This window comes from Pleurodeles waltl, chromosome 8, assembly GCF_031143425.1.
Source record: "Pleurodeles waltl isolate 20211129_DDA chromosome 8, aPleWal1.hap1.20221129, whole genome shotgun sequence".
NCBI classification, from domain to species: domain Eukaryota; kingdom Metazoa; phylum Chordata; class Amphibia; order Caudata; family Salamandridae; genus Pleurodeles; species Pleurodeles waltl.
In genome coordinates this window covers 1,449,611,091-1,449,630,504 of record NC_090447.1, presented here as the reverse complement: position 1 = coordinate 1,449,630,504, position 19,414 = coordinate 1,449,611,091, and the positions used below count along the sequence as shown (strand labels likewise).

Here is a 19,414-nt window from a genome sequence, read left to right as displayed (position 1 = left end):
CCATGTCAACCACCTGAAACCTTGCTATGACAGGGCTGACTTAACCCTGCTCATGGCAACGGAGGAGGGGCAGGAAGAAGGGAGTGACCCTCTCCCTGACCTCTTCTCCACCACTGAAAGTGATGGCTTAGTGGAGGGACTGGTGCATGCAGATTGCCTTACTGCTGAGCTAGGCCACTTCTCAGACCTCTTCTCACTGATACCAGGTACAACTACCTGGTGTGCGCATACAATCAACACTGGAGAGAGTTTACCTCTCAAAAGTAAGATTTATAGGCAGCCTGACCATGTCAGAGATTGCATAAAACAAGAGGTACAGAAAATGCTGGACTTAGGAAAGGGTGAGCTCTTGCATTCATTATCTGATGAGAAACCCAAAGGAGAGACCCTAAATAGCCCTCAGAGGAGGATTGGCCACCTAGTCAGGTAAGCACCTATCAGGAGGGGTCTCTGGCATCACCTGCTGGCAATGGCCATTCAGAGGCCTCCATTGTGCCCTCACAGCTCTGCATTCAAGATGGCAGAGGTCTGGGACACACTGGAGGAGCTCTGGGTACCACCCCTGGGGTGGTGATGGACAGGGGAGTCGTCACTCCCCTTTACTTTGTCCAGTTTCACACCAGAGCAGGGGCTGGGGGATCCCTGAACAGGTGTAGACTGGTTTATGCAAGGAGGGCACCATCTTTGCCCTTCAAAGCATTCCCAGAGGCCAGGAGAGGCTACTCCTCTCAGGCCCTTAACACCTATTTCCAAAGGGAGAGGGTGTAAATCCGTTGTTCTGACTTCCTGGGACTGGGCTGCCCAGACCCCAGGAGGGCAGAAGCCTGTCTGTTGGTTTGCAGCATCGGTAGCTGCAGTGAAAACCCCAGAGAGCTGGTTTGGCAGTACCCGGGGTCCATGATGGAGCCACGGGGATGCATGGGATTGGCACCCCAATACCATATTTGGCATGGGGGACAATTCCATGATCTTAGACATGTAACATGGCCATATTTGGAGTTACCATTGTGAAGCTACATATAGGTATTGACCTACATGTAGTGCACACCTGCAATGGTGTCCCCGCACTCACAAAGTCTGGGGAAATTGCCCTGAACGATGTGGGGACACCTTGGCTAGTGCCAGGGTGCCCTCACACTTAGTAAACTTGCATCTAACCTTCACTAAGTAAGGTTAGACATGTAGGTGACATATAAGCTACTTAAGTGCAGTGTAAAATGGCTGTGAAATAACGTGGACGTTATTTCACTCAGGCTGCAGTGGCAGTCCTGTGTAAGAATTGTCTGAGCTCCCTTATGGTGGCAAAAGAAATGCTGCAGCCCATAGGGATCTCCTGGAACCCCAATACCCTGGGTACCTAGGTACCATATACTAGGGAATTATAAAGGTGTTCCAGTGTGCCAATGTAAATTGGTAAAAATGGTCACTAGCCTGCTGTGACAATTTTAAAGCCAGAGAGAGCATAAGCACTGAGGTTCTAATTAGCAGAACCTCAGTGACACAGTTAGGCACCACACAGGGAACACACATTCATACCACAACTATGAGCACTGGAGTCCTGGCTAGGAGGATCCCAGTGAGACAGGCAAAAACAAACTGACACACACGTAAAAATGTGGGTACATGCCAGGCAAGATGATACTTTCCTACAGAGTGTCAGTATAATGTTACATCGGAGGGCAGCCCTTGCACCCCCCTCCCTATGTTATGTAACTGTACAAATTATTACAATTGACAAATGTAACAGGTGAGTGTATGTATTTATAGTTGTGTCTTCCTCATCAATGATGATTCTTTTGTCTTTCAGTGAGCAGGAGCAGCAGGATGATGTCTAGTTGTGGTTCCAGGGAGGATCCGGATGTGCATTACTTTCTGGAGGTGAGTTTCTCCTTTTATACTGTTTGTTTCCGCCTGCTGTTCCATGTTGGTTAGACCGCAGCGGTCATGTTGGTGGTGTGCAACCTTGTAACGGTTCCGGCTGAAGCATGGTCTCCACTGGACTGCTAGTGCCTCCAATCGACTACGGCGGTCTGTCCTTCCTGGCAGTGCCAGCGGTGCTTTGGAGGTCTTCTCTGTGCACCACCGCGATTCTCATAATTTGTTAGTCTTCTCTGCAGAGCCTGTTCGTGGTCAGACCGCTACTACCAACATGGCGGTCACAGGACCACCAAACTCGTAATGAGGCCCTTAGTTGTAAAGGGGAAGGGGAAGGGAGAACCACCACCAGTACTTTGGGATTCCAGGTGATGCTTGGGATTCAGGGAATGCACTCTCCCATGTTGGTCATTCTACTTCTTCCTAATTACATCCTGTGTGCACAGGTTACTTGCTACAGTATTCACTCTGTCAACTATACTGGCACACATTTGCCTTTTCTGAGCTACAGTTGTATTTTGGACTTGGGCTCCAAACAATTGTGGCCATACTCTAATAATTTCATCCACCATGACTGACAATTCTCCTTCAGCAAAACAACTATTTCTCCTCCCTGTCATTATCAAATAATAAACTTAAATAAATTTGAGAACACACAAGAAAAAAGAATACAAAAAGAAGAAATGAACAAGAAACTAAGAAAGCACAACAAAACCTGACTTCACTGAAAAGAGTTCTCATGAACAATGTTCTGTTGTATTAGAAAGGCAAAGGTTCATGGTATGAAATGGAGGGTGTTTTATAGTGTGGTATGCAGGTGAAAGCAATTAGCCAAAACACATCAGTTGTGGGATGCTAACATCCAACCAAAAGCCACAGGAATAGTAACGGGCTGAACTGTCCTGTGATAGAATTCTGCCATCAGGGATCAGTGTGTGAGACCACTTAGTCCATAAAGGAAATAGCCCCCCCATCATCGCTCCACGACCCGTCACAGCACCCATTCACTGCTTACTCACCTAGTGAGGTTAAGGAGCTCCAGGAAAATTTCCCCAGGGTACAGCTCCTCATTATAAGTGAACCCCATACTTGTTTGTGTTTTTTTCTGCTTTCCGTCCATCATTTGTGTTTGTTTACTTACACCTGAATAGGCTGTTTCCTGTCCTCACACACAGGGCTGAACACCCCCCTGTAGTGAGGCTGGAGCCAAGGTAGTAAGAGCAGGGAACTCTGTATACTTCAAATAATCTCTTTGAAGTCTCCCTCTCTACAAAGGCACAACTGGGTATAAGTACTGGACCTCAGAAACACCCAACTCAGTGCACTTCTAGACTGTGGATACTCTGCCAGGAAGAAGGACTGCTATGCTGAAAGGACTGCCACTCTGTTGGACTGCAAATCTGCTGGACTCCTGCTCTTCTGTGCTGACCTGCTACCTGCCACCCTCCTTGCCTGGTACTGAGAAGGTCTGGACCTGCATTTCTCCAACCCAGAACCAAAGTGACTCCAGGGGCTTGCTGATTGGTCTCCTGTTTTCTGAGTCTCAGGGACACAAAAGACTTTTAACTTGCCTGCTCCATTACCTGGAATCTGCCATATGGGAGTCTTGCCATACCAAGTGGTGCCAATCCAGTCTTGAACCCTTGGTAGTGAGTATAAAGTGCTTCTTCAACCAGAAACCCTGCATTGAGGGTGCCACTCAGAACTGGAGCATCTCCATCTATGCTGATGCATCGCCACTGCTGCAAGGATCGAGTGCAACGCATCACCGACTGCGTGGCACATTGCCTCTATTTCTGATGCATCTCTGACTTTGTGCTGCTGGGAGCCGACGCATCATATACATCCTAAGGATTTATCGCCTCCTCTGCTCTTCGCATCTTTCCCGACGTCGACGCAAACAAGGTACTTTTTTAGCGGGCCAAGGCTGGTCCCTGTATCCAATCCACGCTCCATTGTGGTCAGCCTGAACTTTCAGACTTGACTTGGTCTTAACACGACCAGACTGTCCCAGTTGGTGCTTTATGCTTTTAAGCACTACATGTCAGTTCATTATTTAAAAAATCACATCTCAAGTTCTACTTGTTGGATTTTTGTTGTTGTGGTCTTGTTTAGTTCATTGAGCAAGCTCTGTTTATTTCATCTTTTTGTGTGTTGTTTTCACTATTTCACTGTTTGGGTTGTTGCACAAATACTTAACATAATGCCTCTTAGGTTAAGCCTGACTGCTCTGTGCCAAGCTATCAGAGGGTGAGCACAGGCTCACTTAGGGCATGTTTATGACTTACCCTGACTAGAACTGTGGCTCCTTCTTGGACATGGTGCATTACTCCGCCAACCAGAAATCCAATTTCTAACAAATAGTGATTTGGATGTTTAATTAATATTAAAAACAGTTGCTGAAGTGGAACAAATGCACTATTGTTGTTATTAGTATTAGTATTTCCATGCCTTGCTGTAGTGACACATCTATGTTAAAATCAATCAATAAAATGTGTTATAGAAAATAGTGTTCGAAACATTGCTGTAACTTACCCAAAACTAGAATTAGCATTTTATTCTGAACTTTAGTTTTCATCATAGGTGTAACTACAGCCCTTCACATTAAAAATAGCTTTTGGAGGCTAGTCAATGTAGGTACATATCATTACTAAATTCTTGTATCTACCTATTTAGGGGTGGCATATTTATTACTTGAAAGTAATGTTTTTTCCTGTCATAAATGGTTATTTTGACAGGTTTGCCTGTAGGTTAAAACACCGCAGCAGTCAGACTACACAGGTAGGTCTAAAACATGTTTTTTTTGTTAGCTTAGTGGATAGAACAACATGTACTGCAGTCCACAGGTAACACTGATATTTAATATTACCTGCCATTGGTGCATATTCCTGAACCAATAACTATGGTCTTACAGGAAAGTTTAATATTCCAACTATAGATGAGCCAATTTTACAGACAGTGGTGTGCAGAGTTCAAACTGGCAATATCGCTTAGAAAAAATCGGGTGTTCACAGAGAAAGAGGGATTTTCTCGCAGAAATATTTCATAAAAGTTCAGGCCTGATTTAGATCTGGGTGGAGAGGAATACTCCATCACAAACGTGGTGGATATCCCGTCCACCATGTTATGATCCCATGGTATCCCATAATCGTAATACAGAGGACAGGAAATCTTTCATGTTTGCGATGGAGTATTCCCTCTGCCCAGATCTAAATCACGCCCTTCGTCTTCCGTGTTTGAAAGGCGACAAGTTAGTCTACTGTCTGTGGTGTTGCAGCTATGTTCATCACTAAACCTCCCACTATCTACTCACGGATATTACATCGATGCTCATTTTGTCCTTTTATAGAAATTCGATCCCTACATTCCCCAGTAGTGACCAAATTGTCATGTTACACCGTTAAGCTTGAATTTTCTCCCTGTCACAGATTAACTCTTTCTGCATGGACAGGAAAGAAATTAGCGAGTGACAGTGGCTGTTAATTCGGAGACCACCACAACAAAGTGCTCACCTGATTGTGACTGTTTATTTCCACCACCATATCCTATAATGGTTAATGACTTGCAAAAATCAGAAGTACAATAGATCTGTGATTCTCAAATCCTCAGTGGAAGATTTCTCATCAACCCAAAGGGTTATACGCCTAGTGGAAGGATGTCTTATCATATCAGCCGGCTTTGGTGCATCGTTTCTTCAGACAGTTTCTAGACAAACTCAGAATCTTGGGATGGGATCATATTGCTATTCTATGCCTCTCAGCCCAAAACTCCCACCTATCAGATATTAATTCTTCCAGAATAGGTGGAGAAGAAAAGAGCAAGTGACAAAGCAGCTGTCATGATAGTGACCACTGCAACAAAACCTCTCCCAATGGTGACCAGCCAGCAGGTGTAGACTCTTTTTCCCCTGGAGGCAACAGGACTGGTGTTTCTCTGAGCATTGGGCATGGTCTGTTCTTGCGCCCGCAGTCAGTAGGCTTCTGAGAGATCTCCAGCAAAACCTAATGTTAAATATTGCATCTTTGGAAGTCAACAAGATATATAGCCAGATGAGCTCGCTTTTGACTTCCAAGTAACTGGAAGTGGACATTTTATCCCAAAGGAAAATGGGGGGAGTTGGAGGGAGGGAAAGGTGTTCCTGTCCAATCCAGGATCACAGCAAGGGACAGTCTAGGAGAGCTTCCTGTTCCTCCTATACATAGGCCGAGCTTTGTTGCCACATCCTTGTGCCACAGTGTGGATATTCTTTGTGTTAGTTTTCTCTCCATGGTATTCACTTTTCCTTGGCTGCTCCTGCTCTGCTCCAGTCATTGATCCATAGTCCTCTTCCAGTCTTTGAACAAGGTATTTTCTGCTACAGAACTTGCACCAGTCCTGCACTAATCCTTGCACTACTCTTGCTCCAGTCCTTCTCTAGTCCAGCTCCAGTCCTTGCAAACGACCTGCTCCAGTCCTTGCACCAGTCCTGCTCCAGTCTTAGCACCAGTCTTGCCAGTGTTTAATTTGTAAAATAATATGTGCTGGACCCAAAGGTTTGCTCAGAAGACTGTGACCAGTGCTATCAAATGTTGGGCTACTGAATATCAAGGATGTTTAGGCATAATTCCACGCCATGCCTCTTTCATCCACCACCACACACTCCTTGCCTCTTTCTCCCATTAGTGAACATTCTTTTTAATCACTGCTTTCTCTTTGCCACTATTTTGTCATCTTTGACTTTCTCCTTCCTTTCATCTTTTAAGTTTTCCTCTCTCTTTTGTTCTCGGTGAAAAACAGTTAAAGAAAATAAAGTGCTGGCCCACAAAAGAGAGTGCTGCAACCACCACCTTAAAAGAAATGCTGAGTCCTCCTCCAGTCTTGCTCACGCCCTTGCACCAGTCAGACTCAAGTCCTACACTAGTCCTCAGCATCAGCCCACTTCTCCAGGATGCACATTTAATCATCAGCCCTATTCGACCTACAGGCTCCTGCAAGGTTTTCATCAGTGAACTTTTACTATCAGTTTTCCTTCTTTGAGCTCCTTCCTGTGGGAACTTTCAGCCCAACATTTCCCAGCACCAACAGCATTGTGGCCAGTAGAAGATCTTGCCCATACCTCTAGTAGTCTCTCTGAGTGGCCTAAAAGAAACATTGATCAATGCAATTTCCCAGATTATATATCTCAGCATCAAAACCCCAAATACAATATTAGCTTCTGCATTTCAACTACAGCAATATTCAAGACATCACATATAGTATCTATGCAAATTGAACTCTAGTGAAAAAATGAACATCAATAATCTGACCATTTTTTAACACCAATGTATATTCAGCAGCAATCCAATCTTAAAGGTACAGATGGAACTCAACCTCAGAAGCAAAACACTTAAAAACGTCCTCTGGGACCAATGTGGAGAATCAACGTTCATCCTATCAAGACTCCAAAACCTTACTTCGATTTGTAGGTTTGCTCTTCCTAAATGTAGGGGGCATTGTGAAGCATTATTCTTGCACTTAGCAGATGGATTGCTTAACCTTTGCCCAATATTAGCTGTTCTTGGGAGTAGGCTAATGATAGCTCTTCCTGGCAGTAGATTGTATATCAAAGTTGACCTAATTTTCTGTTGGACTTAGAACGATTACCAAACAAACCACTGGACTGAAGGCCTGAGGAAGACTTTGGCAGATTGGATACCCCATCACAAACATGATGGCTATCCTATTCCGCCATATTAGTGCCATAGGATATGAGGGACGTGTAATATGGGATATCCGTCACGTTTGTGTTGAAGTATCCCATCTGCCAAATCCTAAATCTGGCCCTGAGCTACTACCTTCAAACTACTAAACCAATTATAAAAATGATATGAAAATGAGTACAGAAACGTGTTTTAAACCTAGGACCTCTAAGTGTTGTTTTGTTGGATAGTCAATATGGTAGAACATGGCAAACCATTATTCTGGAGGTATATTGCATCAGAAATAAAATCACACAAATCAATCAGCTATGACACCATGATTTCATTTGCACTATGTGGTTAAACAGTATAGCCTCTCAAACAGCTGAAGGGAGTGCTAGTAATGATTTTGGGTTATTATAAATACACCTTCAACCACGGTGCTACTCTCTTGTAACAATTATAGAACATAACCTGTTCTATAAAATGAGTGACACTTTTGAAATGTAACATCTTAAATTGTAACATTACGGAAGTAATCATTTGCGAGGACTGTAACTCCATACTATAATAAAAAACTCATTATGAGTTTGGAATCCCAAAACAGGAAAGCCAAAATCGCAGGGAGGATGCCACCGCCAAGGGCCCCCCACCCTATTACAATGTTCCCCCCAGTCTGACCAGTGGGACCATTGTAATAGAGAATTCCCGCCAGTCAGACTGGCAGCAACAGTGCTACGACATAGCAATCGGCTCCCTTAAGGACATGGGTGGATGACCAGCACCCTGCAAAGCAGAGAGTGCACATTCCGAGGGTGCTGGGCAGGAGGCCCCTTGCCCCGCACATCCCATGGGCATGAGCAGTGCAGGGGCCCCCTGTGGCCCCCTGCACTTTTTCTCCACCAGCTTTTCATGGTGGGGAAACTGCCATGAAAAGGCTGGCAGAGAACATGGTTGTAATCAGCCACGCCGCCATGGCTGGTTACAACTAAGACCGCCGTCAGCCTGTCGGGAACCATGTTCTCGGTGGTCCCCTGGAGGGTCTGCCTGCCAGGGTCATAATTGGGCGATCGGTCTGCCCAAAGTGCAGTGGTCCGAACGTCAACGCGAGTGTGGTGGTCCTTGGACCGCCACACTTGAAATAACCTCAATTTGAAATTAATTTATATGCAACACAGTAAATGTGGGAGGCTATGCTTGAATGTGGCGGGGGTCTTCAAGAGTCTACATTCTTCTAAATTATTGAAGAGTGAAAAATGTGTACAGGCACACAATTACAAAGCTTTGTAATTTCATTGTGATCTGGGAAGAATTAAAAAGCTTTAACATTTTGCTAAGTATGATTAATCTATAAGTTTTAGACAAATCGATTTTCTTCAGCTTTGTACATTTATACTCAGATAAAGGAACCATCTTTTTCATCCATAGAGCTCTTGTAAATGAGCAGAAAGTAATTCTTTGAATGTGGAAGTTCCTTCGAAAATGAAAAATTAGGAACTAGACAGAAGTTGTGACACAATTTACCACAATGAGTAGAATTAGGGATAGGCATGTCATTCAACTGAATAACAAAATGAAGAGTTTTTTCGATTGAACAAGAAACAATCACCACTGTAAATTGTTACATGTACATTTGTATACCATGAAAGCCTGACAGGCGTCCATTATTTGGTATGTTGCCGAGCCCAGCTCATTCTATAAAACCTATATCGCCCTATTTGACAGCCCTATCCGGAATTGGGATCACTGATGCAATATTGGATGTTGCACGGACATAATACTGTGTGAAAACAATCAAGGACCAAAATATCAAGAAGGTAAGTGCAAATAGTTAAATATAGATTTACTATTCTTAAATCCACATCTATGTACCTTGATCTTATATATACATATAATAATAATAATTATATATATATATATATATATATATATATATATATATATACCGTCATGGTATATATACCTGGAGTTATATACAACAAAACTTTGCTGACCTATAGAATCTTACCATCACAATGATTGTGTCTATGATATTATTGACTCAATATTTTGGTGCATGCGATTTCTGTTTCCAATATTTGATCTAAATACTCTGAAATTGCACAGTGGTTGACAGAGGCTCTGATTAGATTTGTAATTTGTATATGTAAATTAATGGAAAAACAAAAACTGAGAAACTACATTGGAAGAAAGCAAATCATGGAAAACCAATTTCAAGGAAACACAAATTAATTAAAATATTAAAGTAACAATGTAAAGGAAAAATAGTTTTAAGGAACTGGGATGCAGTTCAGGAGTAATGAGAGGTTTTTAGAGTCGGGAATGGGTATTTGTTTAGGGAAAATCAAGAGTTTGTAGGTGTCAGGAATGGGTGGAGTTCAGGTACAAAAGGTGTTTGAGAGCTCATGGGTAGGTGGAGTTATGGATGTGAGAGGATTGTTTAGGTATAATGAATGGATTTACTATGGGGAAGGTGAAGGGTATTTAGTGTTCAAGAATGAGGAGAGATTAGGGGTATGGGGTGTTTTTAGGGTTTGAGGATGGGTGGAATGCAGGAGTGTTGAGGGCTTTTAGGCTTCAGTAATGGGTAGAGAATAGAGATGGTGAAGAGTTTTTAGTGTTCAGGATTGGGCAGAGTTTAGGGGTCAGGGTTGGGTGTAGTTTAGGCGTAGGTAGGAATATTTAGGTTTCTGGGACAGGTTTAGTTTAAGTGTAGAAAGGTCTCTTAGGATTCAAAATGGGTGTAGTTCAGGTGTGTTGATAGGGTTTTGGGGGCAGGGACTGATGGTGTTTAGAAGCTTGTGAGGGGCCAGGGACTGATGTTGGTGCTTAGGTGTGGTGAGGGGGTCAGCAAATTAAAAGCATCAAAAGTAATTGTTTGACAATGTATAAAATATAAATCTTGAACTAATGTCCCAGTAAGTAAAGCACAGAAATTAATGCCACAGATAAAACTGTTTCAGACAGTAAGACTTGCAACCTTTGTGTTTACACCTTAAGAAAGCATAGAAAGCCAATTTCTAACACAAATACATTCTATAAATTAATGTCTATGAAATGTAACGGCCATTCATTCTCAACATTTCCAATAATCAGTTTAGGTGAAATAGTTTCTCCGTAATGGCATTCCATGGAATCGTTTTTCTATGAAATTACATACAACCAAATTTGAGACACGTTCTCCTACCTGAGAAATATTGGAGGGGAATGTGAGTGCATCTATGGCACTATCGTGTTTCATTTGGAAAATAACCAGATATTTAATATTAAAAAAACACAATTTTGAACAAAGTCACATACCCTTACATTTTTCATAAACTTCCTTCCTCAGAGAAACTATAAAATAAACGTTAGTATATTCTCTCGAACATAAGTGCATCTCAAGTACAATGCAAAAAAGCACGCGTGCATTTAGAAAATATAAATGCTAGGTATCCTGGTTTAATCAGGGTAAAGAGGAAGATACACAACACAAATTTCTCACATGAGGAGAGAGGGAACGCCTTCCCAAAGCAAATGCCACATGAATCTTTTTGGCAGACGTGCAGCCTGAAGTGTATAAATTAGCCACCTTGCTGTGAAGTGCCCATAGCACATACAGACTCCTACCATCATTCTTCGGCAATGGCTTCAAAGCGCATCTGTGGAATGATACTGGCCTTTATTGCAGGGCTTGCCTTTCTTGAGAAAGGGACTGCTACAAATATTGGTATGTATATTCATAATTGAAATGTGTGTGTGTGGGGATAGATAGATAGATAGATAGATAGATAGATAGATAGATAGATAGATAGATAGATAGATAGATAGATAGATAGATAGATAGATAGATAGATAGATAGATAGATAGATAGATAGATAGATAGATGCTGGGTGGTGGCTAACGGATAGGATGTCATTAAATAGAAACATTCTGATTTCACTGGCACTGCAAACTTGCAGTGTAGCCATATTTAAAACACATGGAGCCAAGTCACAAAACTACTAATTGTAGATTTCTTCCTGTGATTTAAATAGATTTCTTGGTTATTAGCAACATTCCTAGGAGTGTTCATGAAAACCATTGCGAGTCTTCACTGTTTTGTTGCTCTGCACTTGGTTCAGTAATACGTGCTGCACAAAGGAGTATAAGTATATCAGGGTTTCTCTTACTCTTACTTGAAATATGGGACGTTTTCACAGGTATTCAACTAATTTTAAAAGTATATCTGTGTGTGCAAGTAGGGTGAAAAGAATAGTTGAGAAGGCACAAACTGAAAACTGGATTAAATATGAGGGTTCACTACTTCCCTACAGTCCAAACACACAGCCAAGCCCTGGGGACACGCTCGCTTTCATATATTCTCAAACTTACTACTGCAAAGGAGTAAGACAAGAGTCCTTGAGGAGTAAATCGTACAAATTACTTGGTAAATGGGCCTCTGTAGACTCTATTGTAGATTGTTTAACATGAGAATATGGCACACTAAAAAGTTGCCAATAAAGTATATTTTTTTACCTAATACTTTTGTCTACCATTAACTATAGTATTGCAATGCCAAGCTGTGAATTTGGCATTTACATTGATAAGAGCGTGCCAAATATCATAAATGTTAATTTGTTATTTAAGCCTAGAATGTTTCATCACGCTCAGGGAAGTAAAATGATAAATCCACAAGCGTTTAGGAGAGCTAAGAACACTCTGAAAATGAAATTCATAATAAAAATATTTTTTTCTATTGATTTGATCCCGAATGGAAGGCCTTCATAGTTGACCAAAGAGCGGAAAGATATATATTTCCATTTGCCTTACAACAATTTATTACGGAATACAACAGTAACAGGTTAACCCTTTAGTTGTAGTTGCTGAGGCATTTCTCACCCAGTGCTGCAACTTTTTTAGTTATTGGAGCACTTTGTGCTTAAGCCTTCATACTTTTTTCCTCAAAAGTTAACCAGGCCAAACTTGCATCCTTTTCCCACATGTTTGGGATTCGAAACGTATCCAAAGCTATATGTTTTTTTTCCTAAACCTTGCATCAAACAAAGGTTTGCCGTGCTAAGATCACCATCTTCCCATCTTTCATGTAGAAGTAGCATTGTTACAAAAATATTTTTACTGCAGCTTTTGCATTTTTCTAGGTGGTATTTGTCCTATTTTTGTAGTTTCTACCTACTTGCAGTTTGTGGTGAAAACAGGTGTGAAACCCAAATGTAAACCAAAAAGCAATTTCATGGTGTATAGACCTCGCAGCTATTCAAATGGTAAAATGTAATTCAAGAAAAATGGGTATGAAAGACACCTTTGAATTTTTGAAATGTGCCTAAGATACTGAATTTAGGAATAGTGGTTGTAGTACAACCCTGAATTTGTTGTTACCCACACTGTCATATGACTCGGGTCATTATGCAAAATGTGTCCTTTCTTGCATCCTGTTTTACACCTAGAAATCAAAAATGGAGAGAAATTCAATAACTATTGCCAAATGTTCTATTCTACTATTTTGGATACCCAGACTTCTCTTGATAAAAATGGTACCCAATTTGTGTGGCTAGGCCTGTAACACAATAGTCCCCAAAACGTAACATGGAGAAATTATATTTTCCTCATAAAAATTGACCCATTCTGATGATGTGGGTAGCCGAAGTGTTTGAGCCTTGCCTCAACCTCCACCCAGGGCAACTTACAAAACAAAGACATTTCTGAAAGTTAGACACCCAAGAGAGTCCAGGGCGGAGTAACTTGTGTGGCTCTCACAAAGGTCTCATACTTAGAATGCTTTGCAAATCTCAAAGCTTGACAAAAATCACACATTTTCCTCACATTTCTGTCTGGGAATGTACCAGGATCTGACGGGGGTCCGCAAACTTCCTAGAACACAGCCATTACAAATGTCTGCTTTTAAAAATATTACCCTAGCTGTAAGGCTGGGCCAACTACTTGAGACAGGAACTGACTACCCCATGGATCATATGAAGACCACATTGACTTCACATGGTCGCAAGAGGATCCACACAAGTCATGCCATTCTGTTATGGGGTGGGGACATGGACCAGTGCCGGGTAGGGACGCAACTGCATCTTCATCATATTACCCCCCTCCCAGTAGAACAGCAGGCTTTCTCCAGGACAGCAGCTGACTGCAATCAGAAAAGGCTAGTAGAAAACATAGACGGCAAAGTGTCAACTTTCTAAAGTTGGCATTTGTGAAATAGTTAAACTAAGTCTAACTTGGCCAACAAGCTGGGCTTAATGCACTGATCATTTTGATACCTTGAAGTATCAGATTCATTTGTTCCATTCAATAGTTAACATGCTGAGTTGTCAGCGTGTAACTCCGTACTAACTGATTGTTCTATTAGCCTTGCTGCAGTAAAAATGAAAATGCTGGATTTTTGCTGTTAGGACATGTAAAGTCATCAAAATACTTGTCCTTCTTTTTTAATATAACACACCCTCCCTTTTAGGCTTGTTAGGCATACCCTAGGGGTGCTGTATTAATATTTAAAAGGAAGGTTTGGACATTGCCAAGGGCTGAAATGGTGAGGTTGAGGTAACAGGTTAAAAACAGCTCTACCATTTTTCAAGGAAAGGCTAGGAGTCATGTGTTGTTTTGTCACACTTGTGGTGGCACAAACAGTGCTTAAGGCCATGAGGGGCACTTAACTTATAGGCCCTGAGTACACCTGGTACCATATACTAGGGACATATAAATAAGTTAACCTATGCCAATTGAGTGTAAGTCAATTAAACATACATGTTTTAAGGGTCTGAACACTGAAGTGTAGAGGTTAGGTCAGGAAGAGGTGCAAAGCTCTAACACGGGTAGGGCAAGAGAAAAGCAGAAGACCTTGGGAAAGGAACTGTACCAAAGGTCCCCAAATATAATCAAGGCCCTTCCTAGTGTGATTGAGTATATCAGACATGTGTTCCATGGTGAGGGCTTGCCAAAGACGTGCCATTTTAGCCGCACCCAGCAAAGCCACAAAACTGACCTGTCCCCGTGTGTCTGATTTTTGAGAGTCATCTCGTAGGCCCAAGAGAATGAATTTGGAAGTAGCAGGAATGGGATATCCCAAAGTGTCCTTTATTTGTGCTAAGATCTTAGCCCAATAAGACTGTATCATTCTGCAGTCTCACCAAATATGTTTAAAGTCACCCAATAGTCCACATCCTCACCAGCAACGATCAGAAGTGGTTGGGAAGATTGTCCTAAGCTTTGCTGGATGTAGGTACCAGTCAATGAGTATTTGGTAATGTACTTCCCGTAAACCCACAAAGTGATTAAACCTGGGTATGTTTGACCAAAGTGTGTACCATTGTTTACTAGTGATGAGAGATTCCAATAGTCATTCCCAATGGGACATATAGGGTAAAGTATGCGCCTTAATAATGGAGGTTAAAAGGGAGTACAGGGATGAAATACGACTCCGGTTGTACCCAGGCCTCTGTGCAAATTCCTCAATGGGTAGCAAGTCCCTAGTGGCAGCTAATCTCATATCCAGTTGTAAGACCCAGTGTTTGAGTTGGTTATAATGGTAAATGTTTGAGGGGGGAGAGGTGAAAGTTACGATGGCAGTGCTCAAAAGTGAGTATATCCCATCCATGTAATAAATCAAACATGAAAAAGCAACCCCCCCTTTTGCCATTGATCAAAGGGGCCTGATGTGAGGGTTTGTGGAAAAGCTGCATTATAGTGTATAGGAGTATAGGGGGAGGGGTACGTCACCAAGTTGTGTGATTTTTTAATGGCATCCCAAACATTTAAGGTGGTACAAGCCAGAGTACTCAAACAAGCGTTACAGGGCAGGTCCTGCTTTGGTTTCCACAGGACATCCCTTAATGTGAAGCCAACTTCAGCTCTATCCATGTGGATCAGTGTTTATCCATCTCTCTAAGAGACCAGTCTGGAATAACCTGTAGTTGTGCGGCTTGATAGTAAAGGGTGAGGTTGCGAAGGGTCAGACCACCAGCCCTTTGAGGTGGCGTTAAAATTGTTTGTAATAGTCGCACCCTTTGGTTCAGCCAAATGAAGTACAAAATCGCAGATCTGGCAGTAGAGAAGAACTCACTATCTACGTCTATTGGTAGCCCCTGAAAGAGATATAAAATGTGCGGGAGTACCGGCATTTTCATGGCATTTATATAGGCCCAAACAAGAAAAATACAGCAGGACCCATTTTTGAAAGTCTGCCTTCAGTTGCCTAAGTAAAGGGGGTGGATATTAGCTTTATAAAGGTCAGTCTCCCTAGGAGTAATTTTAATCCCCAAATACATCATTTATTTCTTCACCCACAGAAAGGGAGAAGCCACCGCTATATCTTCCATAGCAGGGGAGGGAACCGTCAAATTAAGAAGGAATGATTTGTGTACGTTGACTGGGAACACCCAACCGACTCAAAGCACCTCAATTCTAATTGAACGGCTGGGAGCTAGGTCTGTTGGGAGGTCAGAGAGAGCAGGATGTCATCAGCAAAAAGAGAAAGCTTATGTTTCCCTAAGTTGAAAATCAGGCCTTGGATGGTAGGGGTCGCCTATATTTTGGAGGCTAAGGGTTCGATGCTGAGGGCGAATATAGTGGGGTAGGGGACACCTCTGTCGTGTACCCCATGCCAGGTGAAAATAGTCGACACCGTTCCATTTACTATCACACTAGAGCAGGGGTATTAGTAGTTTGCTTGTATCATTGACATGAAACGCTCCCCAAAGCCAAACCTATGAAGGGTATGAAACAGGAAAGGCCAATCCATCCAGTCGAAGGCTTTCTCTGCATCTAACGCCAATAATACTGTTGGTATATTCTCTTTGGTTGCCTTTTCGACCAGTTGTGTTACTCTTCGTAAGTTGTGGTAGGTTTGGCGACTGTTAATGAAACCCGATTGGCAAAATGTCCTCCAGCCTGTTGGCCAGGATCTTAGTATATAATTTGGGGTCTAGGTTAAATAATGTTATCGTCCTGTAGGAGGCACATAACAAGGGATTCTTATGACTCTTGTGAAGCGCCAGACATAGGTGAATCCTCAGATATCCAAGCAGAGCCTCAGTGGATCACATCCACTCAGCCATGTTGGCTGGCCACATTTCAAAGGTTTTAGTCTGCCCCAAATGTCCAGGCAGGGGGGTGTCATGGGCTAGGTTGATGAGCAATGCTCTGTACTATGGGGCTACCAACCTTTTCCTGGTTACCCCCTTGTTTGGGGTCCTGTGCCACATTGTTCAGCACTGCCACATCACAAAAGACCTTGTGGGTACCACTGTCACCTCCGTCTCTTGCTTTTCATCCAACTACCTAAGGCTTTCAAGAGTGGGACAAGTCCTCTGTCTCTGGTACGTCATCCCTCGAGGGTCCACCTGCCCCCTAAAGTTCTGCCAACTCTGGCATGTATCTCAAGGGAACATCCTCCTCTTTAAACACCAGGTACTTCCCACAGGGTTAGAATCCTTCTGGTTCTGAGGAAGCTGGCTGTCCAGACGTATTACCCTTCAGCCAGACTACAAGGCTCCCTTGACTACCCTCTTTCGCTGTCTGGGCCCTAATGTCCACATGCAACCACTCAGGGAGGCCCAGCATTGCTGCATGAGCCTTTTTCTCCATACCTGCTCAAGCAGAAGTTTCAACTCCATTGCCTAGCAGACACTCCATTGGGATGTCAGTGGACAGAGCTACCTTCTTTTGGCACGTAGCTCCTCCCCACTCAGTTTCACCTTTGCCATTGAATGGAAGTTTGTGTCATTTTCAGCATTGACTATTTGGCACATTTCATCAGGGATGATTTGGTCTGGGGAAAACAGCTTAGTCTTGATCATGGTTGTTATGGCACCTCTATAACTCAGAGCTTTGACTTCAGTACTGTTGATCTTAGGCCATAGCCTGTACTTATCCATGCTTGAGACAGCCGTTGTATCAAAAGGGGTGGGTGATTTTTTTTAATTCTGTATGCAGAATTGGAATAATTTAGTTATTCTGCGTTACTCATGTAATGCAGAATTACTCATTAATTCAAACGTTCCACTGGTGGAATTAAATCAGAACTGTAATGGTACTTAAACAGGGCTAAGAGGGAGCGGTCCCTCTATTTTTAAAAACACTGCTTAAGTGCCATGTTTAAGTACCACTGTAGTGCACATATCCCTTGGTACCTTTACATAAGCGTTTAAGGGTACGAAGGGGTATGCACTGCAGTGGATACCCGTTGGTGCCCATACATAACTATGTGCACTGCATACCTCTTGGTGCCCTTACATACTTATATAAGGGCACAGAGGGGTATGCACTGCACATTGCAGTCCCTACTCTGCTCTTTGGCAGAATTCCATGAAATTTTAATGTAATTCAGCAGAGATACGAGAAATGAAACTTTGCCAATTCTGCTCACCCCTACTGTCAACTTCCACTCCACCTACAGATACTAGGGTGGACGCAGTATAACCTTTGGTTTACCCTGGGACAACATCCACCACCATCCGTATACTAGCAGTGCCCTTGGTTTGCCCACCAGTGGGGAGGCTTCATAGAACAACAAGAATCTCCCCTTTTGCATCCTGGCTACTGACAGCCAAAACACAGCCTTTCTTTCAAAGAGTCAAAATTCTTTCCTTGCTTTCCAATTTCCCTTGGATTGGGATGGGTCTCATGCGGGCTCTGCTTTAGCCAAAGTTGTGGCCCTTTACAGAACTCCATTTTATTCTTCTTCCCCTGGAGAGGGGCTTGACACCTTTTGTTGGGTTCACTCCCATGGAACCTCTTGGGTACGGTAGTGCATACCCACTCATCTGCTATCTTAAGCAGTTTTCTGGAGCTGTATAGCTCAGAGTCTACTAGCTGCTGGTGTAACTTCTCTATAGAACAATTCTTTAGAATGTGTCCTTTTACCACCAAATCATAGAGCCCCTCATAAGTGTCTCTTTTATTACCTTTTATCCAGTTATTCAGTGCCTTGACTAAAGCATCCACAATGTTCAGCAATATCTGTGCCCACTTTTTGTGTCCCTAATCTTTTGTCTGCATTCTTCTGGGGTAAGACCAAACAACTCAATGAGTGCTGCCTAGATGTGTGGGTATGGACTCTGCCACCTCATCCTCTAGTGTCAGAAGTCTATATCTTCCGAAGATTGGTACTAGCTCCCACAGCAAGGACCCCCCCAGTGTTGGGCACCCACTTTCCTCATCCTAATAGCCCTTTCATAAGATGCTAGCCTCTTGTCAATGCCACCCCCTCCTGGAAACGTAGTCACAATTTCTTTGGGCACTCTTCAGTCATGGACACCCCCTGGCGATAGCTCATTCACCATTTTGCTGCCACCATTCCTGTTGACCCTCCATTCCTTTAGGTCCAGTGTCCTCTCCTCTAGAGCCAGTCCACGTTCTCCAAGGTTGAGACGTCTACCCTGTCCTCAAGATCTCCATGCTCTCTCACTGATGTTGAGGTCTTTTCACTGCCAGATGTTGAAGGTACCCTGGCACTGTTGCCCCCCATACTCTTCATTGATGATCCGTCTTTCACCCCACTGTCTGTGGTAATCTCCTCTACTAGGAGAACTTGGACTCTGCAAATTTCCTCCCAGGTCCTGTGGGCCTTCTTTAAATCCCCTTTATTGGCTGTAGAGCCCTGGTTGCTCTTTTTTTTCCTTGTACAAAGCCCTCAAATCATTGATTATCGGTGTTTATAGAAGTAACCAAGTCATTTTTCATGATCCCCGAACTTCTCAAAAACTTCTAGAAACTTTTGAAAAGATTTTTGAAATTTTTCAAAACTTTTTAAAACTTTCCAACATTTGTGAAACTATTGGAAACAATGTTTTAAACCCTTCAACAATACTAGAAACAAAACATTTTGATTAACAATAAAAATACTTTTTTCTAATGTCAATTTGACACATTTTTAGGTTTTCTGCCTTATTAG

General features: G+C 42.6%; 1 protein-coding gene across 1 annotated transcript in view; it reads left to right on the top strand.

Annotated features, from left to right (window-relative positions):
• The first annotated feature begins 11,109 nt into the window (after window positions 1-11,109).
• The window catches only part of LOC138249255 (putative gastrointestinal growth factor xP4), a 175,554-nt gene continuing 167,249 nt past the window's right edge, over window positions 11,110-19,414 (top strand). The window contains exon 1 of the mRNA XM_069203226.1: window positions 11,110-11,241. Within this exon, the coding sequence (XP_069059327.1) occupies window positions 11,157-11,241 (85 nt within the window). The 5' untranslated portion in view covers window positions 11,110-11,156. The remainder of the gene's footprint in view (window positions 11,242-19,414) is intronic.